Here is a 12,397-nt window from a genome sequence, read left to right on the forward strand (position 1 = left end):
TTATCAATAAAAGGAAGAATTTAAAAATATTAAAAATAATGATAGAAATTGTCCTTACTATTAACTTAAACACCCCCATTTACACAAATGTATTAAGTTAATCTAAGCTCAAGATCAAAAGTGAATCTATTTTTTATTTACCATTTAAGTCTTAATTATAATTTAGGATACTATTGCAATAAAATATTAAAGTTCAGGAGTGAAATGGATATAAAGGTTAAATTGGAGTGAATTGCAACAAAAGATTAAAGTTTATGATAAAATTGACATAAAGGTTAAATTAGAATGAAATTGCAATAAAACTTAAAGTTGAGGGTGAAACAATATATTAAGCTTTAAAAACTATGGAGCTGGGTTTAAGTTGGATATTATAATAAAGTCCAATTAATATAAATACAAAATTTTTATATTTTTAATTGCATTTTATTTATAATATTTTATGTAATTGATAAAATACAGTGTTTATAATTATATAACTCTATTATATCTTACATTACAAAAAAATTATTTAATTTAGATAAAAATACTGCAAATTTTTTTAAAATAACCAAAATTTGAATGTAATATTTATTTTTAAAATTTAAATAAATAATTAAAAAAATATAAAACAAATATGTTCACAAACATAATTGAGTAAAAATTTACCTATTTAATGTATGTTGAGTTTATTAGCTAAATTTTATTTGTTCAAAATTAACAAATAAATTTGAATTAGCTAATCTGAAGTGCTGCTAAATATATAAGACCGCTTGAATCATTATATCAACTCATACTCAAATAATTATAAATTTTAGTGACAAAAAAGTTTCAAAATAACACTGTTTATAAATAATTTCACATATAAAATTAGAATATATTTATTTTTTAAATAAAAAATTTCAATCTTGATGTCAAATAAATTTGTCTTTTTATATATATCTAATTACCTCTATCCAACTGACAGAAATTATTTATATATTTTGGGCTTTTGGGCTTGGGTTTGGACAATAATCAAATCTTATAGCCTCGGCCAGGCCGGAATTAGACAATTTGGCGAAAAACCACGTACTAAGAACTAGCGCGCAGGGAAACTTAAAACGACGCCGGTTCCCACAAACGAAGACGAAGTTGTTAGTTACGTCGTATAGAAACTAGATATATCCAAATGAGTAATATCTCTCCAACGCTTTTGCTTGGTGGCGGTAGCAAATGAGTGATGATCAGCTAAAAAAGCTAACGGCTTTTCTCCACCTGAGCTCCTGCGATTAGAGTGTTTTCTTCTTCTTTTTTGGCAGAGTTATGGGTTCTATTCATCTCTACAGCTCCTCTTTGGCTCCCTCTCATTTACGGTCAGTTTTTTTTTTCTTTCAATTGGTCTTTTGTTTTATTTCATTTTAGTACGGTAAGGAGATTAGGATCTTTCAAATTGCAGAAAAATAGAATTTGAGAGGATTTTTAGATGAAGTGCTTGAGAATTGAATGTATTTCATTCATTTTACATTTTTTTTTTCTTGGAAATCCATGTTATGTTGTTTGGATATACAAGAAGAAGAACAAAAAAAAATTTTGAAATTTGTTTGTTGATTTGAGACATCCATTGGAATTCATTTCAACTATAATAAACTCCATTAAATATATACATTTGAAAATGAATTTTCATGTTTGGATTAACATAGTATCTGGAATTCATTTCTTTGCAAATGAATTTTATTTAAAAATGCACTTGTAAAGGAATTTTCATGTTTAGACCAACCGTAGTATTCATTCTCATTATGTGGCTGTATGACCTTGTATTTAGAATTTATTAGCTTTATTAGCTTGTAATATTTAAATTTAGAGTTCATTTGCAAGTTCTATCAATTTTGGTAGAATTTGGTTTGAGCATAATCTATTCCATATAATTAAACATGTGGAATTCTAAATGAATTGTCATTTATACCTGACATGAAAATTTGGAATTTTAAATGAATTCCATGAAAATTTTATGGAATTCATTTGTACCAAACAAGCTCTAAATAGAATTTATTATGAATATGAAGTTTTAATAGCTTGTACTTAGAATTGATTAACTCTATTAGCTTTACATCCTCTTAGTTTCATTCTCTACATTTGGAGCAATGCCTCTTTTTCATGGTTATGTTGCCATTTTCTTGATCACACCATTATGATATCAACAATTAAAGTAAAATATAGGTTATGTCTTTTTTTTATTTCTTTAAAAAAACTAGTGATACCGAGTTCCAATAGAGCCGTTATAAATACTAGAAATTGGAAATTCATGTAGCATTGTGTCTTTTTTTTTCCCCCTTAATCACTAATTAAATTGCTTTTCATTTCTCTAGAAGGTACACTGGTCTGCAATGTGTGTGTACTGATCTGGTCTCTAGTAATCCAACAAGGAAATTGTGCTTTAAATTCAGAGGTGTTGGTAGAGCCAGGGCCACACTTATATCTGGAGAAGGTGATCTTCTCTCTTACCCCAACAATAACAGAGTTTCAGGGCAAGATATCTTTATTGCTGGAAAGTTGAATCAACCAACTGGTATTGAGTTACAACCTGATGCAATAGGTTTTGGAACTCTTTCTGCTGAAATAACTCCCACTACAACTGCTTTCTTTCCTGATGATGATGAGTATGACCTTGATCATCCCACGAATGGGTTTTCTTCCATACCTGAGGCCATTGAAGATATTCGTCAAGGCAAGGTTAGTTTGTTCCTGCATTGTCTTGAAGGATTTTATGCTACTTATTTGGAATAATTTTTAGTTGAGTTAATTTGGGAAATTGCTGCAGTTAGTAATTGTAGTTGACGATGAAGACAGAGAAAATGAGGGAGACCTGATAATGGCAGCATCAAAGGCAACACCTGAAGCCATGGCATTTATTGTCAAGCATGGAACTGGGATAGTGTGTGTGAGCATGAAAGGAGAAGATTTGGAGAGATTGGAACTTCCTCTAATGGTAACACAGAAGGAGAATGAGGAAAAGCTCTGCACAGCATTCACTGTATCTGTGGTATATGGCTATAACTCTGTTCTGATGAATTTTAAAGGCCTTTTATTTTCTTCTAAAATGGGTGTGGACATCTGTTAAAGAATTGGAACTTGTTATTTCTCATAGGGAAAAGTATATTACTTCTTTATCACTTTGGAAGACATTTATCTAAAATTTGATGCATATGCTGCATCTATGAAGTGTATCTGCCTCGCGATTAGCATGTTTAGGCATATGACTCTTGCCTATTCCTTTCCTCTTTTTTCTTTTCTTTTTTTTTTTTTTTTTTTTTTCTGTTTTCTCTTTTTCTTGTTTGAGTACGTTCGAATACATTATTGTCTTTCTTTTCATATCTATGGTGCATAGGTTGCTTGCAACATAAGGATTATAGTCATAATCTGGTGGCCCATTTCATCTCCCATATGCATAATTCTTAAGCATTTGAGAAAGGTTTCGGATGTTTAAAATGATTTAGATTTCTTTTAAATTACAGGGTTAAGGCAGAAGATATGATTGACAAAAAAGTATTGATTGATACAGAAATCAACAGTTAGAATTATGGAGGAATCCTAGATTCCAAGGCTTTCTGATGAGAAAAACTAATATGAAATATACATTACAATTTTTAGCAATACCAGGAGTCATTGTTAGATCAAATTCTACAAATGCGTATCAATCATGATTGCGAGGTCCATCATATTAAGGAAGAGGGCATATAAGCAATGTGAGGTGGGTAAAGTGTAGAAGTATGAACGTTAGTCTGTATAATGAAGTCCTTGTTAGGCTTACAACTGTACTTCATGGCAGTGGCAGATGCACATTGAGAAAAGGGGCATAAATTGACCCCTCTTTTTTAACAAATTTCCTTTGTGTATCTCTTAAAATTTAAGATTGAACCCTCTTCATAATATTTTATTATATGTCGAACTGAGGAATTTTTTTTTAAGGATCCGCCACTACTTCATGGAATTAGACGGCTGGTCATGAAGAAGAAATTTGCCCATTTAATAAGCATGAGTAAAATAAGGATGTTACGATGAATAAGAAATGTTAACCTTTATAAGAAGGTGAAGGTGGCATGGCATCTAGTGAGGGAAAGTTAAATGATGGTTTTCTCGATTCAAATTATAGGGAAAGGGAGCAGTAAAAGGACATGGGCTGAAGCAATAAAACACGAGTCAGTCATTACAATGGCTCATAGAAGTGTCGATCCTAATAAAACAATGTAGACATAAAAGATCCACCAAACTACTACAAATATTTTGAGAATGATACTTGATTGAGTCGAGGATTGACACATTATTGCTGATGAAAATTTGCATGCAATATCTTTGAGTTAATTGGAACACATTCTTGTGATTATCAATTGCAAGTTTTCAATTGTCTTTTAACTTGTATATTGTCCTGCTTTTCATTTTCTTTTTCATTCTCCTACTACTTGTGCTTGTACAGTTTTCTTCTCATCAATTTTTAACTAGACTAGAAAACAAAGGGGAAGCCCTAGAGTACTTTAAGTGTATTGGGTAGTTTTGGAAATTAATTCTTTATTCTTTAACTTGCTCTTTGATGTAGAGTGTTTTTACATCATTTCAATTAGTTAAAAAACCAAACCTGGAATTATATCAGTGTCAAATGCTCAATATTATCTTTAGTTATTGGTGTATTTTTTTGGTTCCAACAGCTGGGTTATAAACATTTACTTGGGCCAGCCTTTCCCTTGATTAACTCTCTCCACCTTGTGCGCGATCTTGCAGCCATTTGTTAGAAACTTGACCAGCTACTAGTAAATTAGAGGCCATTAAGAGAAGTATCCTGGTTGTATTTAGAAAATGCATACTTTCCTTGGTATCATTTCATGTCTGACATCATGCATTCTGATTGTATAGGATGCAAAACATGGCACAACAACAGGTGTTTCAGCTCATGACAGGGCAACAACGGTTTTGGCTCTTGCCTCTAAAAATTCAAAACCTGAAGATTTCAATCGCCCCGGTCATATTTTCCCCCTTAAGTACAGGGAGGGCGGGGTTTTAAAAAGAGCTGGGCATACTGAAGCTTCTGTCGATCTTGCAATGCTGGCCGGGTTAGAGCCTGCTGCTGTTTTATGTGAGATTGTGGATGACGATGGCTCTATGGCAAGATTACCAAGGCTTCGCCAATTTGCACAAGCTGAAAACTTAAAAATCATTTCTATAGCTGATCTAATCAGGTAAGTCAAATAATTTTCATCTTTAAATACCGTTGTCAAGTTTCAGGGATGTATTGGCATCTCATTCCATCTTGCTTATTTGCCTGAACAAGCTTGAGATAAATATTCATAGCCATTGTATCAGTTGGCAAAGTTTACTACACTTGTCTGAAAAATGGTGACTATAATTTATGTTACATGGCATGCGTAAAGGCAAACAGAAAATGTGCATTCTTGTGAATTATTGAATTATTTGATCTTCTGAAGGAACCCGCAAGTTGGCTCATAATCTGCGTCATATTTTTGGCTGCTCGTTGGGTTAAAGATCTTTCTTTACAAAGTACTCATTAGGGTTTTTTTTTTTTTTTTTTAATTATTATTATTGCAATTGATATTAGGGATTTATATTTTATCGATTTATTTTCCTATTGTTTTCAGTTAATGAAACTAATACTTGTATCAATATGTTTGTATGAGTGACAGATATAGGAGGAAAAGAGATAGATTGGTGGAGCTGGCTGCTGCTGCTCCAATACCCACAATGTGGGGCCCATTCAAAGCCTACTGTTACAGGTCATTGCTGGATGGAATAGAGCATATAGCAATGGTTAAAGTAAGCTACTTATCTCAATTAGCCTGCTTACTTGACAAATCCGCTTCTAGTATCATTTTACCTTTTAGTGAGTCAAAATATCCTTTCAATTTCAGTAGTGATTTCATAATTGTTATCTTGTATAACTTGACAATTTCTGTTTAAATTCTTGTAAGCTGGCAACATAGTTCACTATTTTGAGGTTTCTCTGTTCTTATTGCAAAATGGCAAGGCTACTTTGAAATTTGATTGTTCGTGTGCTCTGTAGCAGATGAAAAAATTGTCAATTGACCACAACCACAAATTACTTTGGTACTTGTTTTGTTCAGCATTATCCTTTCTTTTCTTAGAACACAACTTAAGGAACAAAGTTGAAGATTGAAAGTTAGAAGCTTTTATGGTCGGGAAAATATATTTTTAATGCTTTCACTTCTTATTTTGAGTTGTGTGAAAGCCTAAATATGGGAAGGTTAAAGGAACAAATTTTAGTTGACAAATAATTATAAGGATAGATGACCCTCTCTTAACCCCTACAAAGTAAGGAACCTTGCACATTGGGGACATCCTCTTTAATAGTTATATACTGTTCTATATTTTTCTGAATCTCACCCTCAAAAGCATGTACAATTTGGACCATATAGATGAAACAAGTTGGCACTTCATACATAAGTACTTGGGTGCAGTATTCTATATTATTGAAGGTTCTTGACATCAAAGTAGAACAATAACAACAACAACTAAGTCTTAATCCCAAACTAGTGACATAAAAATGGAACATAATTATTATTGCGTTCCACATTTTGGGGTCTTGGACTTATTTGGTCCTTGCTGTTCTTCCTTTTCACCTTCTTTCTTGTGTTCTTCATTTGCATGTTTCAATCTCTTGGGTCCAAATAGTGGTGTCTCAATTCTTCTAACAATTCCTTTTAATGTACCACACCAACACATACTTGGACATTATTTCTTGCAAATTGCAGTTTTGTTCCTTTTTCTTAGAAATGTGTAGGACATTGATATTTGTTTGATTTCCTCTTGGTTGTTATTGAGATTTCATGGACTAATGGAGAATGACAAATATGATGTACATATCGTATGCTATTTATATTTTGCATTTGTAGGCTAGGAGATTCCTGTTTTCTTTTTTGCTTCCTTCTTTGCCGACACGGTTTTTCAGTTTGCACATTGCTAGTTATTTGTGTAAGAAAAGGATTAAGTTGAGGATATGGGATGATAAAACCTTCATGTGTCAAATGATAAATGAAATGAAACTTTTAACACTGTCTTCAAGAAATTGCTACCAATTGCTGATCCATGGTACATAGCCTAAATTGGGTACATGTTGATGAGTTGAGGGTTCTAAGGTTGTTGCCTGCCGAGCTTGTAAGTTATAATTAGGATTTGACCATTCCTTCACCAATTTTATAATCTGTTGAATACTAATTGAATGATGTATATTTCCAATCAGGCAGTCCCTTCCAATATGATTCTGTCCATTAAATCTTTTGCTATCATATGCATTCCATTCAAAACTAATGTAATGGAGATGAGGACGCAGCACATCACATAATCCCAGAATGCGGGAAGTATTTGATTTTTGGTTTTCTTGATAGGTGATATCTTAAAATGGGAGATCACTTTTGTCTTTGCTGAATCTATCACCTAACTTGAAGAAAAAAGCACACGTAATTGAAAAATGAATTCTTTCTATTTCTATCCTCAGCATTTTTCTGTTATTCCCTGGTAGGCTTAGGGTGACAAGTTTGTAACTAATCCAGCTTTATACAAATGTTGATTTCTCCTTGCAACATTTATGGAAGGTTATTGTCATTTTTTCTAAGAGAGAGTACTGTTCCCACTGGACAGAATTGGCTATCAATTTTTCATTCTTTGGCTGGGTAGATTATTGTAGGCTAATAGATGCTAATAATACTCTGACATCAACAGGGTGAAATTGGGGATGGCAAAGATATCCTTGTGAGGGTACATTCTGAGTGTCTCACTGGTGACATATTTGGATCAGCGAGATGTGATTGTGGAAGTCAGCTAGCTCTTGCAATGAAGCAAATTGAGGCAGCTGGCAAGGGTGTATTGATTTACCTCCGTGGACATGAAGGTAGGGGGATTGGTTTGGGCCACAAGCTTCGTGCTTACAACCTGCAGGATGATGGACGCGACACAGTGGAAGCCAATGAAGAGCTGGGTTTACCTGTTGATTCTCGCGAATACGGCATTGGCGCACAGGTAATCTTAATAAATTATGATATTTTATTAGTTCCATGGATTTCCTCTACAATGTCTAATCCTTGGCCTTTATGGCTCTTGTTTATTCAACCTTGTTAGCTAAAAATATTGAACTCATGAACTTTTGTGGCTGGAGAATTAGTGGATATTCAATTCACAAAATTTTACATCTTTTTTGGACTAAATGGAGTTACCGGTGATAGGTTGAATACTTTTTAGGGAAGGTTATGGAGATTTTCTTCCGAAGACACTTTCAGATATTCAATCGTCACTGCTATTTTCTATTGTTCCGTCTTCAAATACCATATTGAGGAGCCTAAATGCATGATCCGATCTTATTGCAGATACTGAGAGACCTGGGTGTCCATACAATGAGGCTGATGACAAATAACCCTGCAAAATATGTTGGGCTCAAAGGTTATGGCCTGGCAATTGCAGGCAGGGTCCCATTGTTGACTCCAACAACTATGGAGAACAGAAGATATTTGGAGACTAAATGCCAAAAAATGGGGCACATCTATGGTTCAGTTTCATAAAATGTTCTTCTTAGTGAAACTAATAATTCAACCATCAGCGCTCCATCGGACGTCACATTATGCGACGCAGTAATCACCTCAAGCAGCTATTGTAAAATGGAACGTTGACATAACCTTTGAAATTCAAGTAGGAAATTCAAGTTTTGTTTGCATATAAATTTAAATTAAGAAACCACATTCTTTGTTATTTAGACGCAGACCTTCGCTTAAAGGGTAAAGAGTATTTCTTTCTTGCAAGAAAGGCTGTAATGTTGTCTTTTTCAATAATATAATGCTCTTGAATAAGGTTGAGAAAATTATAACCCTAAAACCCATTCAAACAAAACAAGAATAAGGAAGAGAAGAAACTTGAATGTAAAGAAAAGAAAGAACTACATTTTCATTTTTTGATATAATACAGGTTCTATAAGATTTCATAACTTACTGAAATTATTTATATAAAAAAAATAACGTTACTGAACTGTTGTATTATAACTATAAAAACAATCCATTTCCTTGTCAGCTATCTTGTTTGCAAATCCCATCTCATAAGTCATATCAGAAGGTCCATGTGAAAATTTTCCCATACAGAACAGGCCCAAACTCAAAACAAATATCGACAGCCAAAGGCTAATCCAACGCCGGCAATGCCTAAACAAAAAGCCAAGGCCATAAACCAAGACACCCCATCATCGCCGTCGGCGCCGCCCTCATTTAACAATTTCTTTTTTTGTGATTGCAACTTTAAGACTTGAAATTCAAGCAACCTAACCCATTGACGATAAGCAAATAACTGCATAGATTCTTTCAACAAAACATTAGTAATTGAATCTCTATCCTTAGCAAGATTAGCAGCTTTCTCCTCTGCTTCTCTTGCCCTTGTCTGTGACAATCTCAAAGCCTTCAAAAGCTCCAATTTCTCATTCTCACCACCGCATTTAACATCAAAATCGCTTCTTTCTTCTTCCTTTTCTCTTTTCACTGTCATCGGCGATATAACTGTCTTATCACACCCAGAAAACATCTTCAATGGCGTAGGAAGATCGCAATTCTGCATTAGATCCTTACCAGATTTTGGAGAAACCAAAACGCCCATAAACATATCATTTTCATCATCAAAACCTCTATAACTTAGTTTATGGTTATTACTCGATGCCCACCTAGCCATGGTTGGGCTAATCGAGATCGATTTGCAATTTCTATTAAGGTGTTTGATAAAATGCTTGAAAGAATAACGGTTGCTTGAAGCGTGTAAGGAAGAAAGAAAGTGATGACGGAAGGTAGGTAAGAAGAGGAGTTTGAGTCCCGCAAGAAATGGGCTATTTAATTAATTATTATAAATCTAAATCTAAATATGATTATGTGGTAGGATTACAATATAAATATTGATTTAGTGGAGAGATAAGGTTTTGTTGTCCCTTCTTTTAGAATTTAGAGTGAAATTCTTTTTGGTTGTATGTTTTTTTTTTTTTTTGGTAAAATTTTAGTAGCAATCTTATTTAAATTGAAAAATGACAATTAAAGATATAATTATTTTTTATACATTATGATGTATTCTATATATTTTTTTTATTCTAATATATTATATAAATAAATAAAAATATTAATTATTTTTTAAATAATTATAAATAAAATGATCATAAAAAAATATTAATAAAATCTCTAAAACACGATTTAGGATCGATTTTAGCGATTTTAGTGATAGCATATGACGATAGTTTATTTTAAAATTAATTATAAATTAGCGAAAAATCTACTATGACTAGCGACAGACATCACCGACTGAATGGAAGACGGATTTAGGATTTGTCGTCAAAATCTGGTGGGAATGTTCGAGACAAATCAATAATGGAATGGAGTGACGATGATTTAGTAACGGAGGGTCGTCTGTTGCTAATGTTGGCAGATGAATCAACTGCTGAATAGCAATAGATGACCGACTAAATGTATTATTAAGTATCATATTTTGTTTAACGACTTGTGATATTATTAAGTTTCATGTTTTGTTTAACGATAAATGGGCGACCGGTTATTCATTTAGCAATCCATGGCAGAATTTCACGTCATTTAAAACAGTGACCGAATGTTAATAATTAGCGACCGATTGAGGCAGTTTCTAATTCTTTTAAGGCAATTTAGTCTGTTTGTTATTCAGCTTCTAGGGTTCAGGTTAGTTAGCGCTTTTCATTTTTTTTATTTTCTTTTATTTTATTTATTTCGATTTGTTTTATGCTCATTTTGTGTTTAATTGTGTAATTCGTATGAATTTAGTTTTTTTTTTTTTTGTTATGTTTTGTTTAACTTTTTTCATTTCTGTTATATTTTGTTATTTTCTGCAAATTAATGTTGGTTGTGTGTTAATGCCGCATTCTGTGTTTGGTTATGTTTTGTGATTATTCTGTGTTTTTTGTGATAGTTTTATTGTTTAATTATTGGTTTTATGTTTGCTTAGTGTAATTTTGTTTACTTTTTGTTAAATAGTGTCGTTTAGTTTTGTTTGTTGATTAGTTAGATTTGTTAATTAGATTTGTTTTGTTTGTTAATTATAGTTTAGTTTTTGTTAATTTTGTTAATTACTGTAGTTTTGTTTTTTTAATTTTGTTAATTAATTTTGTTTTGTTTGTCGATTAGTTCAATTTTGTTAATTTTGTTAATTAGCATTTTTTCAAAGATCTTAGGATATTATAAAATTGTCCTTGAAATTAATCAAATATTTGATTCTTTTTAATATATAACGTAAAAGAATCATATTTGAAAATTTTCTTTTGAAAAAATAAAAATAAGAATGAAGTTCATATAGATAATTATTATATATCATTTTAGATTTTCAATTTTAATTAAAATACCTGTCCAATCATAAATTAGAAAAATCAAAAATTAAGATGTAGATGTATAGATAATTTTTTTTTTAATAATGAAGTAATTTTTAAAGGAAATTATTATATATATAAATATTTTTAACGTTTAGATAATTAAATTAAATTTTAGATGACAAGAACAATATTTTAAATATAAGGGATGGAGTTTCTCACACCGGATTGGCCCACTAAGAGGTAAAAGTGAGAATGCCGAACCATTCATCACAATATATCAAAATATTATTTTTTTTATTTAACTTCAATCAAAATAAACTTTTAGAAAATTTTTGGTATCATAAAAATTTAGCAAATTAATGTATCATAACTACGATTTGCAAAATCTTACTTTTAAGTGGTTTAAGTGAAAATATGAAAAAGAAATAAAAAATAAAAAATTCAGATATTAATATAAATGAAGTTTAATATGCACTTATACCTTGAACTTGGAAGTTTATTGCATTTACATCTTAAAATTAAATTAAAAGTTGATTTGCAATAAAAAAAAATTAAACCTAATGGAAAATCCATGTTCCGTTTGTAAACAATGAGAAACATCATCATTTACATTGTTACCATTCGACGTTGTTGATTGGTTCAAATTATATATAAAGCTAAACTAATTAAATGGATCTTTAGTTTAAATAATATTGATATATGTATATTTTGAAGATAATGGAGTATATGGGCTAATGTTGGTTACAACATAAATTCTAAACATACATAAATTATTCTAAATTCATCAAATTGTAGGATTCTCAAATTGTTAAAATTTTTGTTTTTCAAAATTTATTTTCAACTATACTTCTCACATAGAATAAATATATAAATTAATATATAATACCACATGTGTCTATCACTATATATAAACATATATGAACTAAAATAAAAGAAATCGTAGGATTAATTTTAAAGATACTATCTGAACTTGAAGTGTTTTCTACGAATTAATTGCTTTCTGTGAAAGCAAAATTTTACAATAATCAACGTTGCACTCGAGTGATAGATGAGAACTATTTTAAATTTAATTTT

The 12,397-nt window shown here is 31.5% G+C and overlaps 2 protein-coding genes across 2 annotated transcripts; one reads left to right on the forward strand and one right to left on the reverse strand.

Moving 5' to 3' along the window:
- Window positions 1-1,144: 1,144 nt before the first annotated feature.
- LOC105641651 (bifunctional riboflavin biosynthesis protein RIBA 1, chloroplastic) lies at window positions 1,145-8,772 on the forward strand. The gene is made up of 7 exons (XM_012226236.4): window positions 1,145-1,328; window positions 2,322-2,685; window positions 2,774-2,995; window positions 4,861-5,183; window positions 5,646-5,775; window positions 7,699-7,995; window positions 8,340-8,772. Exons 1-7 carry the CDS (start codon window positions 1,279-1,281, stop codon window positions 8,529-8,531), a joined length of 1,578 nt encoding a protein of 525 aa, XP_012081626.1. The 5' UTR covers window positions 1,145-1,278; the 3' UTR covers window positions 8,532-8,772.
- A 114-nt stretch (window positions 8,773-8,886) lies between these two features.
- LOC105641649 (uncharacterized) lies at window positions 8,887-9,867 on the reverse strand. The gene has a single exon (XM_012226235.4). The coding sequence runs from the start codon at window positions 9,676-9,678 to the stop codon at window positions 9,115-9,117; it is 564 nt and encodes a 187-aa protein (XP_012081625.1). The 5' UTR covers window positions 9,679-9,867; the 3' UTR covers window positions 8,887-9,114.
- Window positions 9,868-12,397: the final 2,530 nt, after the last annotated feature.

The sequence above is a fragment of the Jatropha curcas genome, chromosome 3, assembly GCF_041381405.1.
Source record: "Jatropha curcas cultivar XTBG-Jc1 chromosome 3, XTBG_Jcur_1.0, whole genome shotgun sequence".
In the NCBI taxonomy this organism is placed as follows: Eukaryota; Viridiplantae; Streptophyta; class Magnoliopsida; order Malpighiales; family Euphorbiaceae; genus Jatropha; species Jatropha curcas.